Source organism: Melopsittacus undulatus, chromosome 5, assembly GCF_012275295.1.
Source record: "Melopsittacus undulatus isolate bMelUnd1 chromosome 5, bMelUnd1.mat.Z, whole genome shotgun sequence".
Classification (NCBI taxonomy): Eukaryota; Metazoa; Chordata; class Aves; order Psittaciformes; family Psittaculidae; genus Melopsittacus; species Melopsittacus undulatus.
In genome coordinates, this window is record NC_047531.1 from 86,669,029 (window position 1) to 86,692,158 (window position 23,130).

General features: G+C 39.0%; 1 protein-coding gene across 11 annotated transcripts in view; it reads right to left on the reverse strand.

Moving 5' to 3' along the window:
- Nucleotides 1-234: 234 nt before the first annotated feature.
- Nucleotides 235-23,130, reverse strand: part of LOC101876724 (caldesmon) — a 185,170-nt gene continuing 162,274 nt past the window's right edge. For 9 of the 11 annotated variants that reach the window (XM_013128814.3, XM_031048114.2, XM_031048116.2 and 6 more), the window contains 9 exons: nt 18,454-18,706; nt 16,724-16,864; nt 9,726-9,769; nt 9,556-9,634; nt 8,223-8,360; nt 7,102-7,197; nt 4,418-4,498; nt 4,048-4,081; nt 235-1,911 (listed from right to left, as the gene is read on the reverse strand). In XM_013128814.3, coding sequence (XP_012984268.2) covers nt 1,880-1,911; nt 4,048-4,081; nt 4,418-4,498; nt 7,102-7,197; nt 8,223-8,360; nt 9,556-9,634; nt 9,726-9,769; nt 16,724-16,864; nt 18,454-18,706 — 898 coding nt within the window. In that variant the 3' untranslated portion in view covers nt 235-1,879. The remainder of the gene's footprint in view (nt 1,912-4,047; nt 4,082-4,417; nt 4,499-7,101; nt 7,198-8,222; nt 8,361-9,555; nt 9,635-9,725; nt 9,770-16,723; nt 16,865-18,453; nt 18,707-23,130) is intronic. The other 2 variants (XM_031048120.2, XM_034062780.1) reach the window with 1 other exon arrangement.

Genomic DNA, 23,130 nt, shown 5'->3' on the forward strand with positions numbered 1-23,130 from the left:
CCTTCTGGACAATGCACAGGTCCCATCGTGTACTGGTAAGCACAACAACTAAGTTTTTATTCCCTCCCCCAAGAATATGTAAGTTGAAATTGCTAATTTTACCACTTGGTTGCCTACTGTAGGATAGTAGATCAGGAGAGACACCCTTTGAGCTTCTTTTCAATGACACAGCCTTTGCACTATTCCTATCCCAGTTACAACTGGCTCACTCCTACTCATTAAAAAACAGGGGGCTGCTGATGGAAATATTCCATTTATTGTGGATGCAGTTTCAGAATACATTGTTTGAACAAATCATTTTTATTGCAGCTATTGGATGTATTTGAAAGACTCAGAAGAGTGTTTACAAAACCCCTAAACAAAAAACATGACAACTCACAGACAATGTCAGGCACAGTTTCACCCCCTACAGATAACTACGTGCATCTCTATATGTAAACAGGATGTTTCAGACAAGCAGGGGATCTCGTCTCTGGGTTGAAATAAAACATTATTCTTCTTTAGGAAGGAGTCAGATGCTGTAAGAGATAGAAGTGGTGAAAAGGGAGATCCTGGTAGTTCTGGTGCACAACATAGCTGTTAACAAGATGATCAGGGGCTACTTCAGTTGCTCAGTTTATGCCACCCATACACTGTAGGATGTAAATGCTGAACTGCATGGCATGTAAATTCAAAACAAGCTGATGTCTTATAGCTGTGTGTTTACTATATACAAATGAAAACATCTGTAAATAAGATATTTGGGAGAGAGAGTTAAAAAGAAGCACTATAGAGGTTTACTTCATTGTAAGTGGACTTAGTGTACGACACTGATGGATGGCAAGATCTAGTGTACAGTCATTTGAAACAAGCTCCAACTGCAGTTAGGGTTTTTTCTTTCATTATGGTAGCTTTATATAAATTAAACTACAACGTTTTATACAAGTGACCTATTTTTGACCCTCTATACCCTTCCCTTTTCCTTTTAAAAACTATACTTTCTTTTTAATTACCCATTACTGGGCAACTGACATTTAAAAATTTTTAATACTTATCTCACCATACCTCTAATGGCAATTATGAAATCTTACTATAGAAAAATGTGTGATTCTGTCTTTATTTTTTTTAAGCTGTGATATTGGCTAATTATGTATGTTTATTACTAAATATAATACTCTAGCACGTATTAAAGCATTCTACCATTAGTAGTGCCTTTAGGCTAAATTTCTTAAAGCTATGTGTGTATATACTCTAAATTGCATTCAATTACTAGTCACTAACAACAAAAGGAAATATCAGTACCGCTGTCAGCTAACATAATCATCCAAATTTAAGTATTAACTTAAACTAGAATGGAAAAATTGATGCTTAAAAAAAGTATAAAACAAAAAAATTAAAACATGTTATTGATGCAGTATTTCTCATGACATGGGCAACTTACAGAAAATATTACATTGTCAACTAAAGATACTTCTTCCATGCCTTAGTCTAAAGTGCAGAAAGAAAAGACTTCTGTATTACAAAAGTAACCGTTGTTTTTATAGGTTTACTGCACACCTTTCTTAAGCAACTTCACACACATTTTGGGCTGACTTCTTTTGCCAGTTGAAATCACTGTTCAGATACATAGTTATGACTATCAGTAGGAGAGTCTATATATTTCACAGCATGGGTTTCTTTAGGAATAAAGATCTTTAGGAATAAAGGCTCTTGTGCAAAGGCAGTACTATTATGATGAATGTCTAGACTGATTATTAAATACAGTGCTAATATACATGGTTTTAACTGGGATAATGCAAAAAGACATTTTGGTAAATAAACATAAATATAAAAAGAACAATTTAGCACTTTTTCTTTTTTTTTTTCCCCAGCTGATTGGTCCAGCATCTTTAGTGGCCTTCTACGGTTCTTTCTCAAATTGTCTCAAACCTGCTGAGAAAGAGAAAGATTAAAGACAGCTTGAAATAACCCAAACACATCCCTAAAACAGAGATGGCATGGCACTAGATTAACACCATGTAAGAAAGCAAGACACAAACTGGATGGTGCTGTGGGTCATGGACTGGGCTTGCTCAGAGCTGGTCTCCAAGAGGACATGCAGGATTTCACCACTTTTACCTCCAGTAGCCCCTGGAAGCAGCTCAGGGAGAGCTCAGGAGCTTCCCACTCAGAAATGTGATGGTTGCTGCACCTAGTGCTCAAGCCAGCTGCATGCAGGCAGCTGCTGTGCTAAGGTGAGCTGTGCTGCAGTGCTTGGCACACACACTCCAAACCCACGACAAGTCTCCTGAGAACCTCTTCCTGCAAAGCCCTCATCTCGCTCAGGCTCTGAGTGTCCGATGATCAGGGACTGGAGCACCTTCCATATGAAGACAGGCTGAGAAAGTTGGGGCTGTTCAGCCTGGAGAAGAGAAGGCTGCGTGGAGACCTCATAGCAGCCTTCCAGTATCTGAAGGGGGCCTACAGGGATGCTGGGGAGGGACACATCATTAGGGACTGTAGTGACAGGACAAGGGGTAATGGGTTGAAACTTAAACAGCAGAGGTTTAGACTGGATAAAAGGAAGAAATTCTTTTCTGTGAGGGTGCTGAGGCACTGGAATGGGTTGCCCAGGGAGGTTGTGAATGCTCCATCCCTGGCAGTGTTGAAGGCCAGGTTGGACAGAGCCTTGGGTGATATGGTTTAGTGTGAGGTGTCCCTGCCCATGGCAGGGGGGTGGAACTGGATGATCTTAAGGTCCTTTCCAACCCGAACTATTCTATGATTCTATGACTGCTGGCACCTTCCACAGGAATAGAGTTGTGCTAACACTGAGCAAGCCTGAAACCCCCTCTCCTAACAACTGAGTTCAAAAAAAGGAGAAGGGTGGGGGGAACAAAAGCTATTCTGTTCTGCATTACTCCAAATTGATAAGAAACATTCACAGGTATACCACACCTCTGGCTCTGCATACAGATGTGCACACACTTTTTTTCACATATTAATGTATAGCAAAGGAAATGTTTTTCTATATTTTATAATTTCATTCCTAGTGAAGAGTCAAGGGATTTTGCAAATCATATATAATGCTATTAAATTAATCAGTAAATTTCCATTCTTCCCCACTGCTCCTTAGAATCATAGAATCATGGAAAAGACATTTAAGATCAAGCCCAACTGTTACCCCAGCGCTGCCGAGCTCACCACTAAGCCATGTTACTAAGAGCCTTGTTTACACTGGTTTTGAACACTTCCAAGCACATAATTCCTTTCATTTCATTTGCAGTGGTTTAGATTAAAATAAAATTTAAGCAAGCTAGGAGAGCAATTCTGCAATTTTGCCAATTTCTTTCTGTACAACTAGGTTGTCTTTCTTAAACTAGTAGTTTCAAAACGACAGTACTGTGCCCTGAGAAGACACTAAAGCACAGCTTCAGTAAAAACAGTGCTGCTGCTGAGTGCATTTGAACTCCAGTCCAGTCTGGGTGTGCAGGAGCACATGGGGCTCACAAGCAGCCAGAACTCTTTCTCAAAATCAACACTGCTGAGTTTTCATCAGGCTTTACCATTACCCAGTGTTCAAAATCAGATGCAGGGCTCATTCTCAGTAATAGTGCTGGAATCTTCCATTTCTGCTCAAATAATGTTGCTGCAATAGCCTCATTTTCTGGGTCCTCTCTGCTCATGAAAGGTATATTAATTGCTGCTGCAGCCTTAAAAGAGCCTTTCCCAGATGCCTTGCATCTGCTGTAGTTAAATGACCATCCCGTTTGTCAGACCTCAAGCAGTTTAACAACACTCTCCAGCTCCAGCAAACATGCTATGCATGTAACTTGAACAAGGCTTTGCAGTCATGGCTGGAACACTGCTAGCCCTTAGTCTCCCTAGAAAGGTGATTTAGATTTATTCCTCAAACATTCATGTTTTGATTATATTGCAGTGGAGCTGTTGAACGGGTAAAGACAGAAAAGCGGGGGGGGTTTGCATCAATATTAATATTAATGTAGAATTCTGAAACATGGATATGCCTGTGTGAAAACACGGCAGTGTTTCTATTTAACTTGGAGGTGTCTTATCAGAATTACTTACCATTAGTCTCTGATTTTTTCCCCATAGCCGATACCTGTTCAAAAAAGTCATAACCCATTATTAAACTTGAATATGTGAAAACAAAGCTATTTATAACAAGAAAAAAAAATAAACTCCATGCAAAGGACAGATTTCCACTCAAAAAACAGCCTCAAAAGAGCTGCTAAATAGGAATGAATATAAAAGTTATATGCTGCCCATGGCTTTCTGTATGTCACTGTACTTTCTTGTACAAATAAAAAGGCAGGATAACAAACAACATGTACAGGCCTAATTCTAACTGACTGACCATATGGAGGTGAAAGGCACCTTCTTCCTAGAAAGCACCCCATAAAGCTATTATTCTTTTAACAATACACTGAAGTGTTACCTTAGAAGAAGGAGCTGGCTTTTCAACTGACTGCTTCTCCCAGAGATTACGTTTGCCGGACACATCTCCTGCCTTTAAATCCTGTATTTTAAAATTAATGTCAGAGAACACAAATCAACATTAGTTCAGGTTTATTGTAATTTGTTAGAGAAGAAGTCAAAATGTGACTTCCTTATAAAAAAACTGGGGAGCATCCACAGAGTCTATCAATGACTCCACATGCTTTATGGCAAAAACCAGTCCTGCTGCATCTATTCTTAGTACTGCACAGACTGGCCATAACTTACTATGCTCATCCTAAGGAGTAGACTGAAAAATTACTGCACTTTTGGGTTTTTAAAACAGACAAGTCCAAGTTTTGCAAATTAAAAAGATTTTTTTAATACAAATAACATTTCTATCAAGGAGGAATTCAAAAGCAGCTGGCGTCATTAGTTTAGATCAGAAATAAAACATTTAATTAAAAAAACAACTATAAACCAATGTGTAGGAATTCTAATACCACAGAAAAGTGAACCCTCCCTTGCACTCTTACAGGATTTAACACTTCAGTCCTTCATATTCATTTGAATTCATAATGTATCCTTTAAAACTTCAGCATGTACCAATCACTAGCCCAACAGAAAAAAAAAACCCAGGCAAATTAAAATCATTAGTAAATAGTAATAGTCTCTGAAAATTAGTGTATATGGAGACTAACCAAAACTTGATAAAAACGTCCAGCTGCTTGAGGAGCAGCATGGCTACAAATCAAGATGCCATATGCTCCATCCCTGGCAATGTTCAAGGCCAGGTTGGGCAAAGCCTTGAGTGGCATGCTTTAGTGTGAGGTATCTCTGCCCATGGCAGGGGGGTTGGAACCAGATGATCTTAGGGTCCTTTGCAACCCAAACTATTCTATGATGCTGTGCCAGGCTAGTAGCAATGCATCTGCTTAAGGACAGTTGGGTTGGCATCTACCTCTGTGGTTAGCAAATAAAAAGACTCTTGAAACAAGTTTAGACATGAGAACTCTCCTTTTCAAAATGTTCAAATCATGCAGTTTCCAAATCTTGCTCTTGCCGTCCATAGACAGGTAGTTTTCTGCACATAAGAATTTCTAACTTGGGATAGAAAATACCCAGTGATGAATGGAATTTTAATTTCTGCAAGAGGTAGAAATCATGCAACCAACATAGACGCTCTAGACTTGATAATAATATAACAGGGGGTTGCTGATGGTTAAGGCTTTAAGCCAATATTGTACTTCAAAAGGAGTGTTCAGCAGTAACAGAGGAAGGAAGAAACCAGCAAAATTGCAGTGGACCATTCCATAATCCGTCAATAATTTGGGATCTGTAATATAGGTTCATCATAAAGCTAACTGAGAACTTTGCTCCATCTACTTTTAATTGAATGTTGTTCCAAAACCCATAAGAATCTTGATGGTCAAAAAAACTTCAGTTCTGTATTTTAGTGGTATGTGGTGGAGTAGGAATTTATTTGCTAACTAAGAAATTCTAGGTTTCCTTTGGATTCATCCTGGCAAAAAAGACAAAAAAGCACAAAAAAAAGCACAAATCACACATTACAGATATATGTCATTCTTCACAGTCAATTACAAACAGGTTTACCTGACCAACTTAGCAAACAGACCCTCAAAGAAGAATAGGAGGAGGTCAGGTTCCTTCAAGCAGATATATTGAAAGAAGAAAGAACAATCTATTGAGAAAGAGGGAAATGAAGACATAGATAGAAACAGTTGGCTGAGGGGAAAACAAGATGTTAGTCTTACATTACTTAAAAGATGCAAGTTAAGAGAGAGGAAAATCTGGAGGCAGATGCTCTGCCACAATGACTTCTGCTTTTATATTTATGTCCATAAAGGCACAATCTCCATATAGCTACCAGTATATATCAGCATTAGGGACAGCACAGCAAATTTCAAGATCCTCTTTTGAGCGAATAGGAGTGTGAATTAGGAAAGAGCTTTTCAGGCTGCACCTTTTATAAAATGTAAATTAACTGGCAGAAAAACACTCCACAAGGATACGGGGAAGAAACCAGTTCTTGAATTAAATCCCGAAGTTAAATCATTAAGTTGCCATTCTCCAATATTGATATCTTCAGCTCTAGCTCCTCATCCCCAGCCTTCCATTACAATCCTCACAATTAGCTGTTTCTGCGCCTTTCCACATTCACACTGATGCTTCTCACACTCCCATTTTATTGCATTGATAACATTTTCTGCTTTGATTCTTGTGAAGTAATGGGCATGCTAAAAGGCCTTCATTAGAAATCCCATTTAGGTTCTTAAAGGATTAAAGTATTGTGCTTAAAAATAGCTTGAAAGATAGTTACTGGCAAGGGTCAATGCACAAGTGTTTCACCCAAGGTCTATGGCTGGTAATTTCTAAATCAGTGGTGGGGCTTTCACAGGTGATAGATTAACATACTTCTCTGAGAAGTGCTAAGAGGGCTTTTTAGAGCACCTCGAAGTTTTAAGGTGAGAACTGCCTTGCTTCCTCTCCCACTTTTCTGACTATACAGGAATCAGCAGCCAGAGGGCCTCTGTGAGCTTCCAAGAGAGGACACGCAGCAAAGTTCCTCCAAAGACCGTCAGCTGCTTGAGGAAGCATCATCACCACCTCTGCTGCAGGAGAGAACCCACCTGCTGAAGGGATTGCTGTTGTAAGTTTACTTACAGAAGGTTTTGGAGCAGGTGATTTGTTGCTCTCGGGGGTCTTGGTTAGCCACTCATTGATACGACTGGAGACACCAACCTTCAGTCCAGCAGTTTCCTGGAAAATGATAAAATCTAATCAGACTTTCAGAATAGCTTCTGCTGTGCTTTCCACAGCTTAGATTTAAAAACAAAGCCAACCCTGCATTTAATATAGATGTCCTCACTGAGACTATGGCTAGATAAGTGTCACCCAGTATACTCTGATGATAGTGTCCCTATAAACCACACAGTACTACTAGTCTCTAGTTTTCAATAATGATAACTGAAATGACAGAATTATTTCCACTTTAGTGCTAATCCAGGAATAACCATTAGACATAAACTTGCTGTTTCTGTCATAACCCCAAACTCCAAGGAGAAAGAAACCTCTTTAGCTGAAGAGACACCAGTCTTTGTTTTGCTAAACTAAAATTAAAAAGAAACCCAAACAACAAAACACAAAAAAACCCAAAACACAACAACAACAAAAATACAACCAAGAAACAAACAACAAAGCCACACAGTAGAAGAGTTAAGTGGGCTAAAATTTAAATCATTAAAATAAAACTGTAAAAGTTACTGAAACTTCATGGTTATCTGTAATAACCCCCTTCAACCCATGGCTCAGTTCTTTGCCTATGATGAATCACTACCAATTCGCATAAATTTCTAGAAAGGAAATGTTGCCTTAAGAATTTACATAGAAAAAAATAAGGTCTTACAAATGCTTCTATGCATTATCTGTAAAATATCATCATTATCTTGCTTATTTGGTCCTCCTCTGCCCCCCCCAAAAGAATGCTTCTCAACACAAAGAATTTCTTTGTACTCTGTTTGAACTACTCAGATATATTTGTCTAAGGTACCTGATGTGGCTCTGAAATGTCTCATAACTTACTCAGTATGTCACTAAATTCTTTCCTTATATCCAATATTGCAGCCACATAATTTTGTGGGTTTCTGAGGACCTCAGGATCCTCTGGGATATTCTTCACCAGTGATGTTAACAGGAGCAGTCAGGCTTATTCATAGGAACATGAATGATAATGTCAGGCACAAAACATAATTCTTTATAATCACTATGTAAAATTAAACACATACCTTATTTGGTGTTCCTGTTCCAGAGGGTGATGAAAAAACATTCCCTTTCTCCCACATGCTCTTGATATTACGGACACCCTCAGCTGGAACTGGAAGGTCAGAAGCTGCTGCCTTAGCTGGTCTTGCAGCCTTTGTGCCCTGCAGAAGAATCAAGACCAGCTGATTTTGGCATTAAGAGCTGGAGTTGCAGGGTGGTTTGACTCTGGGGAATGCAGCATTTATATGTGGTTCTAACAACGATCATGAAAACATGGGAAGGAGTACCCAATTCAAGAGGTGCCATGGAGACTCTTCCCAGTTTGATTTGCAGTTATACCTTTGACACAACCAGCTAAGAAAACTGCAATCACTTTGATTTTTGCATCTGTTGAATTTCTAAGGCTCATTGCAAACCATAGCTCAGCACACAACTGCTCCAAGGCCTTCATTTGTCCTCTTCCAAGTCTTAGCACTTGCATCCTATGCTCATGGCTCTTTCAGGAGAACTGCTAAGGAAACCCTTATGCAGAGATGGGGGAAAAAGACTGCTCTGTCATTCAGCATCAGACTCTGATTCTGTTGTCACAGACAACTTTATCTCACAAATCACAATTCTAGGAGTAAAATTCAGCAATTATAGTATATTTTGAATGAGGTGGTTTTTTCAAGAATAGGGGACTGGGCTACATTATCTGGTAGTTTCCACATTGCCTATACTCATTCCTTTATGAAAACAGTTTAAAACAAACAAAGCAAACACCTATTTTTGCTTGGACCATGAAAAGAAAAACCCCTCAATTCTGGCTTCTAGGCACATTATTAGCCACAACTTGTCAAAATCACCTGGGGTCAAATTCAGCATTTTGTTCTGACTCTGGTTTTTCTTTGTCACTACTTAAATCCCTGCTTCACTGAAGGGTCTTTCTTTGCCAAAGAATTTCACTCTGAAGTGGCAGCCAGCAACACAGGCCCTGTTCATTGCTCTCCTAAATAAGCTGCTAAGTCAGCTTTGCTCAGGATGACTCTCAGCTCTTTGCTGATAGTACTCTCAGCAGCCAAAAAGAGAATGCAACTGTCACTCATGAGATGCTGACTGAGTCCTTCAAAAGCTACTCCAAGCTTACAAAGCGGAGTAAATTATAGCATGAAAGGGAAGACAGGAATCTAAGGTTTTATTTAGATACGTGTCTAGATGTTAGTTATAGGTGCGCCTCAAGTGTTCTGTTCTTGAACTCACATTGAAAAAGGGCTTGTGACCAAAAATGCCTGCAATTCTTGAACAGTAAAACATAGGCTGATGAAAATCATAAAAGCCATTACCAACTAGAGCCATTGAGACCTGGAATTAACTTACCTCAATTGCACTAGTGTATTGCTCAAGCCTACTGTCGATTTTTGAGACAACTGCAGTTGTATGGGTGGGTTTCATACCACTGTACAAGTAGAAAAAAGGGAGAAAGAAATTATTAATCCCTCCGGTTGAACATTACTGTTCTGACTGAACTTATTGTTTCATTGCTTTACCTCTTCTGAGCGGATTTGTTCAAAAACTCTGCTCGCTCCTCTATCTAGAAAAGAGAGAAACAAGAGCTGTATGGTTAAAGTTAACAAGAAGGCAGCCTGTACAAGGGCAGGCTAAAATGTCATTTCAAATGTCAAAAGGCCAATCTGAAAGAGATGCATTCCAACAGAAATCACCACAGACACAAACACAGGATTTATAGTTAAGAGTTTTTTACGGGTATATTTTCTGCATTATTTTTTTGCATCCTGCATATTTCTTCAGGGCCTCATTTGTAACAAGAGAATAAATCACCAATACAGAAAGGAGAAAAGAAGTTCATATTGTGCAAAGGGTCGATATTCACAAAACCTGTGTAAAATTTCCTCATATCTCCCACATTTTCTGAGTTGAACCATCAGACTAGGCCAGGTTTGGGGGTTAGCTACGTACCCTATCTCATGCATGTTTTTGCAGGATACTGACAATTGAATTTGAGCTCTAAAAAACCAGTCAGACTGTACCCTGCTCATATTCAAGCAGGGTCATTGCTGAGTCAATATTTACCATCTGTTATTATACAAATTCATATCTCATATTTCATCATTATTTTCTAGTCTGTGCATAGGAAAATATTGTCATGTTTCCAGGGAAAAATAACCATGAAGGTCTCATACGAGTTATGGCAAATGTCTCAATAATTTGAAAACAAAAGGACTCCATCAATAATTAAAGTTTTAAAGTATTTCATGATGAGGGCAGTCTATTTGCAAACCTCCTCAAGTGTCTTCCACATTGCGTTGTTCCACTTCTTGTCCCAGGATCTACAGTTCCACTTAAGAGTAAAATATACAAAAGCAGCTCCAGGGGATTGAAATGACTATTAATTAGCCTGGCTGGTTTCCTGGGGATTCCCCAGCCTCAGTAAGTGTTGTCCATTTACAAGTTACTTGAACAGTGATTGCTGAGGCATTCATGCTTTTAAAATGAGGCAATGACAGACATTCCTTTAAATGGCTCTCCTTGGTGCTTTTAGCACGTTGTACCAGAATACTAAATCCCACAGCAATCCCATCAATGCATATTTTATTTCTCAAGTTTGTATAAGCAAAAACTCCAGCAGCTCAGTGCAGAATTTGCCAAACAGGCTCACTGAAGGAACTCCAGCTACCATCTCTCCAGCTCAAGGGCACCTCTAAAGCGCCAATACATAGATATACACAATTTACAATGTAATTTACATTAACAGTTTTAGTTACCAAGACATGATCTAAACACAGCCGTGAATGGAAAGATGGGCTTTGCTCGGGTGTACCAAGTGTCTTTACGCACTATTGCCACAAGGCGGCAGCAGTACACAAGGCAGAAGCTGAAGAGCCGCCATGCACACGCGTCGGGATCTACGGATCTTCTGCCAGCTTCAACAGTTCACAACTCAGTTTCACCCAGAGCAAATACAGTCGGCATTGCCATAAAACAAGCAAGTTAATTATTAGATGGAAAGTGACCAGACACACCTAACTTAAGCTAGTCACCTTTCCTCCAATATGGTATAGAAGGAAAATTTTCCCACAACACTGAGTTCTGGGCCACAAAAAGCTTAAAAAAATTCCTCATTGAAATGATGAGTTACACCAACAACAAAAGTCACTGTTTTCTCCCCTGCTATGTATAAATGGGTAATTCCCCAGCTATACCAGTGAAACCCTGGCTGGCAGCAAGAACAAGCAATAGGGACTGACTCAAACAACCTGGACTAATGGTAACTAGTAATTTATTGACAGCATCTTCTAATTTAGATGAACTGAGAATCCACTTGAAATCTTACAAGAGGGACAGCTCCTCAAAGAGGCTAACAGTAGACTCTTTCTAGTCTTCCTGTGTTAAGGAGGGAGAGATGTTTCCACGCAGCAGGAAAATCTGGCTTCATTTGGTATTGATGTAAGATGGGGGTAGGTTGTAGTGAAGAGGGACATGTATCCTTGGGGCCTTAGTAAAAAGGCATGGGGTCATTCTTTACCTGCTGGAAACAGCAGCTCTCAGAGCACCTGCCCTGAGTCATTTTAGGGATGAGTCATTTCAGGGATAAGTCATGGACTGTTCAGAACAGGGGAGTGAGGAACCAAACCAGAAAATAAGTTAAAGAGGAAAGCAGAGTTAGGAAGCGACCCTCAGATCTGAACCAGGTACCTTATGTGAACAGATAACACATTTTCTGCACGTTTATAAGAGAATTTGTTCTAGAGTATCTTCCTCAAAATACAACATGCATGAAACAGAAGCACACTTTGAATACACTTAGAGAAAACACACCTGTATACACACATGTATTCAACACACAGGTCAACTACACTCAGACTGCATAGCAACATCTAAAGTTCATGTATCTACCACACACCACACAAACTGCATGCATAAACTTCAAAATGTTTGGCACATACTGTAAAGAGTATTACAAAATAGATCTGCAGGAGAAACAGGCAAAGCAAGGTGGTTAGTGCAAAATGAAAGATATTTTCTCAATCTGAGACCAGGAGATACAAATACTTTTTGTAATCTGTTCATTTAAACAGGATCTTATTAAAGAGCTTGGACTACGTTTTTTCACCAGGGAATAATTTTCAAACTTCTGACACAAGAGACACATACTCCAAAAATGCAGCCTGTAAGTAAATTATAACCAGAGAAAAAAAGCACAGGATCTTGGGCTGCATCTCTCCCACATAACCTGCGTTGCTTGAAAGTTAAGCATTTAGTCAAAATTACTCATTCTGGTTCCTTCTACAGCCAGTGGAGAGGCAGAGAAACTCACTTCACCCTAGGAAAGGTGGTGTTGCTTGTCCACTGAAGGTGGCTCCTGCTCTGTTAATTACTGAAGAAGTTTAGATTAGACAACAAAATGCTTAGATGGACACGTACCCTTCTGCTGGTAAAGTCAGATGAAATGAAACCAATGGTTCTATTCTCACATCCGATTATGACCTTACTCTACGGGGTCAGTACATATAGGTGGCAATTAATTAATTAAGCAAGATGTTATACAGAGATACATGTATGCATTTATCCACATTCAGTATTGCACAGACCTATTTTGTTCACTGATTGTGCAAGAAATGCCTTGCCTATTAAAAACGCAGTTGAAGTGTGGGTGTCAAAGTACACTGACTTACATCTGTATATTCTCCAAGCAGAAACAGAAAGAGGGAATGAATTAATACACAATTTGAGCCAATGTCTCAGAAAACTAAAAATATCTAGATATTTCCAGCAAAACTTGTTTCATACAAACATATTAAATGATTCCTGGGAATTTTAAACTGATTGTTAGATATCATGTGACAGAAAGTGTTGTAAACTGATACATAATAAAACTCTTCTCAAAAAAACAGGTCAAGAATGAAAAGGAATAAGAAATGCACACAGAAAACAGAAATCCCTCTATTATAATTTTGCCTCATGCCCAACAGGTGGAAGAACCTAATGGAAAGCCATTTGTAGTGGCAGTATCTAGGAGTAAAGGAGCTTTTCCTCCCCATGTGGCCCATGTGTTCTTTTGCTTCATTAAGCACAGTTGGGCTTTTAGCTGCTATGGGCAGCACCTGTGCAGTGCACCAATTTACTCCAGTTTACCTGGCAGACTAGAGGTGCTGCCGTCAGCATCGATGATGGAGGAAAAACAAATGTCACAAATTGTGTTCTTACCACTCTGTCTTCCCTCTGCTGCAAGAGCTGCTCATCTAGAAAGAACTGATTGTCTCTTTCCAGTCACTGCTCGAGCTGCCAGATATTGAGAGCATAATGAAATAGGACAAGACAGGTCTTTAAGAAAAAAGAAACCTCAAGCCCTGAAAAGTCCTATCTTCTGGCCCAGCTGTCAGCATTGCCTTGTTGCAGGCTGCCGCATCAGCCCGTGTTTCCCAGGACACATTTTCCACAATGACAGGAGATACCGCAGGCTCCCAGCCTCCTTCCTCCCCTCAATGCCTAACAACTTAGTCCTGAAATATCCTGTTCGCTCCTGATTAACCTAGAGGATCGTTAGACAAGTCAGTAGCACTTCCTCACAAAGAAAATGTGAGGAATTAACTTGTCTAAAAAGGAAAATGAACAAAGATTATGCAGAAAATCTCATTCATCCACTGCAGCACCATTTGTGTGAACTAAACCAGTGAAAACATGAGCTAGAGCAGGATGGGAGTGCAGCAAGATGTTGTTTCAGTCTTTGTCCTTATAAAATAAACCAAGGAAGAGGGCAGATGTTGAACAGAGGTTTGGTACTGCTGCTGTTGCCCACAGGGACCCCACCAACCCTGGGAAATCCAAGCTGCTTCTGTCCCTGAGCTGGTGATGAACTTTTCATGCTTCCTTTTCACTGTGCCCTCAGAAGGCACCAGCCCTCATCCTGTCACTGGGAAGACTTCATGCTGATGTGATAGTTGTGCTGAAGTAATGTCTCAAGTTTCAGGGAAATACTGTCTTTAACAGTTAAAACAACAGGACCTGTCAACACTGTGTAGGCTGTGATTTATTAGAGGCCTGGCAGTAGTTCTTTCTAAATATATGCATATCATGCCTGTGTTTTTATACCTACATTTATATAGGTACATCCATGAGCCATGTAGCACATGGAGATGGGTTGCACATCTTGGTCTCTCAATTCTGAGTCTGCATGTCCTGCTGGATCATGCTCTTCCTGATGGATAAATGCACTGTCCATAAAATTTTAGTATGCCACACTGCTTTTCAGTTTATGCCCCTTCTTTCCTTTGTTCTTCTAGTTCAGTTAGTAAACAGCATGCCCTACTCTCCTTATCTAAGTTAATCCCAGGAACTTCTTTTTCTTCCCCCAAACTTACCACATCAGGAAGGACAAGGAAGGAGAAAAAGATCATGATCTAGAAGTCTGAATGTGCACATGTATCATACGGTATTTTAATACTGAGCCTCCCCTTTTCATTACTTATTCCACCCACCCATAGTTGTGCATTTAGGGTTCTCACATGACTCATGACACATCTAACCGGATGATACATTCATCAAGAGAGAAAATATGTGCCAGATGCTTTACAAGTCAAAAGATAACTTGGGAAGTGCATAACAGACAACGAGAAAGCTGTGCACCAACCAGGTTAGACCAGCTTGAGAAGTCTGTCCAAATGAAAGGTAATGAAATATCCTGTCTTCTAAAAACTGAAGTTTGACATTAAATTTGACATTAGGTTATTAAAATGATATTATTCTCTCCTGAGCTATGGATCACAGAAGACCAAGAAACAGTTTAGGCCGTGAAGTTCAACAACATTACATATCTATTCTGGCCACCCACAGACACTGGAGGAAATACATACACAGTGCGACCAATTTCCAAGAGATAGAAACACAGAAAAAATGTGTACAGTTGCATGTATCAGTTTTTGTAACAAAAACTTCTACCTAAAAACCCATAAAGCCCAGCATCAATTATCACCATTAAAAAAAATGGACATTGGATGTTTAAAGACGTTTGAAAAATTCCATTTTTCCTCTAAAAAAAACCACTTAGCATAGTAGGATAGTATAGCACTGGTCCAAAAATTTTCTGAAAGCTATTAACCTTCTGCCAAATCAAGTGTTTTTCCCACTATCCCCAAAATTATGATCTATATATTACGTGTTTTCAAGTATAATTTCCTTTCTTCTGAGTCATCTGTGAACCAGAGCTCCAAATATATGTAATAAATGGCACCTAAATGAACAGAAAGAAGAAAAGAAAGCCCTCCCAGGAGGGTTGGGAAGAAGCTACACATTTATAGTGTCTGTTATTGACATGACCTTTTGCAACCAAAATGGCAAGAGCATTTGCTCCTGTTATCCAACAGGAGTACATTATAAAGCTTGGCAACCTTCATTTGCAGCTATATGCATTTTGTCATTGTATTTCAGGTTCAAATGTATCTGAGAAGTCAAAGGCAAGTTCCACTCAAAAGCATTTGGACACTGACTGCATTTGCTAGAACTGAACCCAAAACAGCATAGGGCTGAAGCTCCAGATTGGTTCAAAGTGTAGCTCACTGTGACCAGAAAAGTGATTTTGACCAAATGCAGTCTGTCACTCAGCAAATACAGTTCTTAATCCCATGGAGATCCACTTCACGGTTCAACGAGTTCCTACCTGACAGCCTCCTGCCTGATTCCTTTTTCTCCTTGTGCCACTAAGAGGCCTTTTTTTGACAAACGCTTTGGATTCTTAAATGGTTAATGACACAAAATGAGAAAAGGAAAAGTAGTTGAAAACAATGAATAGATCTGTAGTTGGAGCTTGAGCTGATCCAAGCAAGAGGACTGAATACCAAAACAAAGTTCCCAGTAATTTCAGTGGGGTCAGGACTCCTCTTCCATGCTGAAAGGTCATTTAATTGATTTATCTTACTTTCAGTATAATACAGGCCACAGAAGACCACTCAGAGATTCCTGCAGTGATAGAAGTTTGGGGTTTTTTCCTGTTATGTAAGAAAATGAAATCCAGCCATGTACTTCTAGATGTTATTTTTAGAAGAATTAAACATAAACTAGAACTCCCACATGGGGCAGTTTCAATTAATGATGATTAGGCTGCATACATTTAAAGACAAAGTAAGCTGGCAAGGAAGAAAGTAATTATGGATGTGGAAGGAGAGTGAGAACATTTGTGATCTTTATCTACTCCAGCTCACAAAGTACTCCTATAATAAATTAACACAGTAATACAGCTCTAAGTTTCCAAAATAATTTTGTCTTGAAGGTAAAGATCCTTGTTTTGACATTTTTCATCCAGAAGAACAGGTAAACAGTCTAGATTCTATTTTTATAAAGGGTCTCTCATTTTCAATCATCCCAGTGAACGAAGTCTTTCAGCAAAACATTTCAGGCTAAGGTTTATTTCAGAGCATTGTCTCAGGTCTGATTTCAAGTATTTCCACACTGCATTGATTTTTGGCTGTTGGTTTGGACTGCAACCCCCATTACCTTTGAGGTAGTGTATAGAAATTAGCAGGGAGGTTACCTTGAGAGATGAACCTTTAGGACTGAAACATTTAAATGGCTTCTTGTCTTCAGATACACCATCTTCTGGCATTTTTTGACGTTTCTCAGCAGCTTCAGCCCTTCTCCTTTCAATTTCTTCCTTCATCCTCTTCTTTTCCTCCTTATAAAAATACAAAAGATGACTTATTCTTTCAGAAACTACATTTCCATTACATGGCTCTGTAGTCCTGCAAACATTTACCACATTTTCTAAGAACAGATTTTTATGCTCGCCAAAGAAGTTCAGTGACCTATCTAAAACCTAGCAATGTATTGCTACTCATATATCACAATGTTAAGGAAGTAGGAAAAACAGCTAGTTGGTGCTGCTTTAGTGTCTCCTCACAGTGAGGTCACCAGATTTTTGCCATGTAGTGCTACCAGTGTCATACAAAGAGAGAAAAAAAGCACATTTATAAAACAACTCAAATTCAGTTTCTCTATATCCTCATGTATCATCATTTTACTGTTCTGTCCATCTACTCTGGCACTTGTGCCAAAGTTAATATATCACAAGGAAAAATCAATCGGCGCCCAAAAAAGTGAAGACTAAATGCTTACATCTTTTCTTCCAAAGACAGAACATTAATTTTTACTTCATAAGGTACGAGTCAAACCAGAAGCCTTCAAAGCATAACCATTGTAACCATTGCAAGGTACAGTTTTACTGTAAATATCTTAGCATATTAAAAGCAATTGGCATTCAGCTGCCAAACACTGTTATTATTCATCTACTATTTGTTTTTCAAACAACTAAGATTCCTAAATGATGCACCAGGGATTTGGAAATCCTATTTATAGAGTCCCCTGGCAGAGGAAATACAAGCAAACAGATGTGCTTGGGTACTCAATATTTAAATAGACAAGAATGTCTTCCTAATGAGATGTAGCCCATCATACCTATATATAACATTAGCATTCCAGCTTATCTGCAGCAGATAAACTTTTACATGTGCTTTGTAATTCAACCTGTGTAATGTCAAAAAGACACCCAAAATAAATTAAGAATTCTGTGTCTATAACACTGCTCCCAACATTTTGCATCCCCAATAAGATAAAAATTTCACAGCTATCACAGATGAAATCCTGACTCAGGAAGACATATATTAGAGCTCTGTATTTCCTGAGGCTAGGACTGTTAAGTTTCTTTCTACCTTGGATGACTGCATGTTTTATTTTGGGTATGACCCATTTATGGGCTGTGGTCACTTGATATCAAATATGGTATACTTGTAGTTAAATCTGAAGGTTAGAAAACAGGATGGTTTTAATGCTGGGTAGTATATTCAAAATCAAGGCCTGTTGCAACAAACCATCTCCTGACAGATGCTAAGAAACAGCAATGCTCAGAAAGGAACAAAACCCAGAGGGCCCAGAAAAAGGGTACAATTTGAAGCAAAGGTTCAGCAGCAACTCCCCACACAGCAACATTAGAACCAAGAAGCAGCAGCACACTTTGGCCTGTATGTATGGTTGTGTTTGCTCTTGCTTTCCTTGTTCCATGCTCATTCTTTGCCCATGAAGAGTCTCCCATGGCCTCATTCTGCCCTTTTGTTAAATACAGACCCATTGACCTACAGCCCCTTCTTTGCTTTACAGTGTCTTTACAGACACTGCTGTAAAGTGTCATTAGCTAATGCAAGGCCAGTGGAAGTAAAGCAGTAACAAAGGAATAAAACCAGAGTCCAACACTTCGTATTTTGTACTTACCTCCTCTCTGACTTTCCTCTCGGCCTCCTCCTGCTTCTTTTTCTGCTCCTCTTCCTCCAGGATTTTCCGGCGCTCCTCCCTCCTTTTCTTCAGTTCATCCAGCTCTGCTGCTGCCTCCTGCTGCTTCTCCTTCAGCTTCTCAAGCTCATCGCTCTCGCCTCGGCGACGGCGCTGATCTTCTAGCCGCTTTGCAACCTCAGCCTGAGAGCCCTTTGCTTCCTCGGCATTTGGGGTCCCTTTCAAATTGGAACGTCTGGGGAAAGAAAATGAAATGGAAGGTGATGCAACATGGGATTTGTCTTCCTCTGGCCAGATCCACCCGCTGCCATGCACTCAGGAAGAACACGAGAGCTTGTCACTCAAAGATATTGCCTTATAAGACCTTTTGCTTTTTGCAAACCATGATAGGCGCCAGACATTTTCATCAGGAGTTACTAAACTGGGATGCTGAAAGGAGCACCTCTCCCACCCACTGCCAGTGAGGAAAGAGCCTTTCATGTGTTTGTGTGCACAGGAGTTGCACCACCCTGCCTGAGAACTCAGCTCCATTTTTAGGAGAATTCAGTAACTGAGCTTGAAATACTTAACATACCATGTAACTTCTGCAAGAGGACGTGTACCTCATCAGCATCTCTATAGGATACAGTAAACTCTAAATTTCACACCTTTGCTCTGTAGTATACAGAAGAAACACTTTCAGAAGACTATTACTCTCCATAGAGACAAAACAGTGGAAAGCCATAACTCCTCTCTGTTAATTTTAAATGAGATAAATTTACATATAAAAAATCACATAGCAAAAATATTACGCTATGTTCTGTGTGATGAAAGACGCACTAATCCTTTGCTTTCAAAGGCAAGTAATTTTTTAGAAACCCTGTAAAAAAAGAGAAGCATCTTTGGGGACAAATTACTTGGGGAAAGCAGGATATAAGAGTAGGAAGGGAATCTTACAGCTTCAACAATGTTTTAAAAATCTAAAAAGAGTCCTACCTAACCTATAACATTAATTACTCTAACTCAGCCTGTATGAACAGAAAAGCTCATAAAATATTTTCCAGGGAAAGTATGACTTTTTATTAAAGAATTTGAAATGATTCATTAATGGCAACTTTCTACAGGAGAAAACCAGAAGTTTTCAACCAGCTTTAATATCTGAGGCAGAAAGAATGAACACCTAAAATAACTAAACCCCAAAGAACTTAAATAGGTGAAGTACATACTTTCAACAGAGTCAGGTAGTATTACCTAGTTAAATAATTACCACACCAGTGTTTAGACAAATAGCTTCTCCCTGACTGTATTTAATATACTGCTGACAAGGAGATAGATACCTAAGAGACATCAGCTATTCACAAGAGAGAGAAAGGGAATGTACTTATGGATTAAAAAAACCCACTTTCTTCTCTGTTCTGTTGGCATTTGAAAAAGATGGATATTAATGGCTTCATTAATGCAACCAGAGGGTTGCAGAGTATAATATCACAAAACGGTACAAATTAAGTATTCCAACAATAACAATAATTTTTAGAGACAATCAGATTAGAGATGACAACATGAAGAACAAATATCATACAAATTTGTAATCTGGTGAATCATACCCAATCCTACAAAAGAGCTCTTCATTCAGATAGATACCTTATATAGATGGAATTAACCATAAAACAGAGGCTGTAGGACCAGAACTGAATTACCTGCGGGGTTTAATATCACAACAGAATATTCTAACACAGAGTTCTTTGCCCCCACATGGTGTTACCAAATTGGATTAAATTAATTTCTAGCACAAGATGCATGATTTAGGAATTTTATCATTAAAAAAATATATGGCAAAATAACATGACCAGGTTGATGTTATAAGTTCTGCTGCTGTACTTCAGCTGTGCAAGTTTATAATTTCAGTAGTAGGACCTGGCAATTATTTTGCAATGTGCTTACTTTGTTTTACAAAGTCTTTTCTATGCAGGAGTGCAACATCACAAAGGAAAGCTAAGGAAAAAAATGGTGCAGAGGTCTGAATGTATGTACTTCCAGTACATTTTTATGCCCAATTTCTTCACTTAGAGTTACAAGTACACAATGCATATTTCCCTAATATTACTTTATCACAATCCATTTCTGCTCTAGGCCCTATTCCCAATTGTGGTTTTGCAGTGAAATCACTTAAAACACGAAAGCAGAACTGCAGGATCACCCTTCGCCGTAAGAATCAAGTTAATGTAAGTGGCTATGAATAAGAGGTAATGACACCTAATTAAAGAAAGGAACTCTTGCTTTTTAATGAAAAATACATATACAACTAACTAAATCATTGTGAGAAAACATTCAAAACTTTATTTGAAATTTAATTTGGCCCATTCAAAACCAAAGTGAGTACCAGTACCTGAGGTTTGAGGTACGATTTTTGGTGTCCAGCCTGAAATACCTCTGATTTGGTTTGCAGAGGTACTGAGAAACCAAAATGTTCCACAAGCCTCTAATAAAGCACTAAATATTTCTAAGGTTCCAGTGCATCTATCCTTCACAGGCCATGAGAAATCCCTGGCTATTTTAAGGCCTTCCTGCTGCATTGCAAGGGAATGGCCTTTATAGCAAGCATCCCAAGAACTTCACAACTGTTGTTTTCTTCTTTTTTTTATTCTCTTGGTCACTGAAATTTCTCTTGCCAGCCCACCCAGACCTGCAAGATCTAGGCCCAAAGAAGATGCAAGACCTCACTCCTGATAGACATAATGATATCTCTGTCAAGAGCAGATACTCAGCCCTCAAAATTAGGAAAACTAAAACCGTAAGATTTACCAAGATTCTCTTAATAAATAGCCACCCCGGTTTATATCAGCACAGAAAAAAGGTTAGTTGTCAATTACTTTAGTGCGGGCAACCTCAATAAAATTAACAGCTACTCTCAGCTTCCAACTAATGAAATCCAAAGGTAGAATCTAGTCTTAACATTTTTGTTTGGAGACCTCAGGTCTTACAAAGAAGGGCATTTAAAGTTTATAGTTTATTTTATTCTAATGCTGCTTTATTCTCATATTTTATTCTCAGGACTTCCCCTACTGCTTCTGCACAAACCAAAATAGCAAACAATAAACTGGCAGTAATTCTCTTTATTTTCCTCCACCTCCCAAACTCTTATGTTTTCAACAGATTCTGGGAATCTCTGTTCTCTACTGTCGACATTGGGAAATTAGTATTGAGATGCTGGGTGGAGGAAGAGTTTCGTAAGCACCTCTTTGGTGCTAAGAAATAGAGTTGGTTGCCAGCTTTCAGACAAAGAGGAAAAGGAAAGAAGTGGTTTGTGGGAGCCAAAAATGTTATAACAATGTGAAAAAAAACATATTACATCATATTTAGGACTTTTGCAGTGCTGTATGAGAATAGGGAGGAAGGCAGGTGGGAGGGGAGATGGGAAGGGGAAGCCATAAAATGACGGTTTATTCTGTATTTCTCTTACTGACTGACGCAGAGAAACAAGACACAGATAAGAATTTTCTCTAGCCTCCACTACCCTATTCAGTTCTTAGTTCTCACCACTGAGAGTTGGCCAAGTTACATGCTTCCTAACTAATATCTGATATGTTCATGTAAAAACAAGAAGATAGTTCCAGAGCCCAGTGATGTGGGTGCAGTTCATTAGAAAATAAGCCAAGAGCCTTAATTCATACCTAATAACCCAACGAACAATAGAGCCTCTGCTGATGTTGCCAGCCGAAGCCTTCTACTCAGATGATAAAAGACTATTAAAAAGGCTTCTTCCCACATTCGGGAAATCATAGAGGAAAAACAGAAAAAGGAAAAAAAGGAGTGGAAACTCCAATCTGCATGTTGCCAGTAAGGCTTGTTTCCCACAGCAAGTAAATAAATGAAAACACAACCAGCATGTTTTTAGAAAACCATTCTCATGTTATTGATGATGTGACCCAAGTCATGAAGCAGGGACAGTCCTGAGCAAGGCCAATTTCCTGCTATTGCATGTCTATCTCTGTCTGTCTTTTGGCCTTAGGTCATGGTGTCTCCAGGGACATTTGAACTGCATTTTATTCTGAGAAAGTTTGTTTTCCCCGGAACAATCACAAAGGGAATGCTGAGATACAACAGCAAATCCCATGCACAGATCTCTCAAAGTCTCTGGAGAGCTTCACATTTTCTTTGCCTCTGTCAATGTAAAAAGAGGAAGAGAGGTGCATAAGAAATAAAAAACCAGATTTCTAACCTAATCTTTTCTGGTTTTCTGCTAAAAATAGGAACTTTTGCTCTGCTTTGTGTATCCCCTCCTTTTAGCAGGCAGAATCTTTCTTTAATTAAATTTTCAATAATTTGTTCCCTTCATTGAATTTCCCAATATAGCCATAAAGCCATTTTTAAAAAAAAAAAAAAAAAAACAAAAACCAAAGCAGAACAGAATCAAACTGTGGTAGATCTTATAAAAAGATAAAAATTAGAATATTTTGGCTAGGAGAGGATTTCACCTAACTGAAAACCCACTTTTATAGAGAAGCCATTAATTGTAAGTTTTGTTTTGAAATCAATAGAGAAGCTCTTTCAAGAGTTAGGAGCTGGATTGTTCTCCATATTAGAAATAAATGTCCTTCAAGGAAGGAAAACCACAGCAGAGCAAAACTCAGCCACTAGTCTCTATTGAGGGAGCAAGGCTATTCATATCTGCTTTCTGTA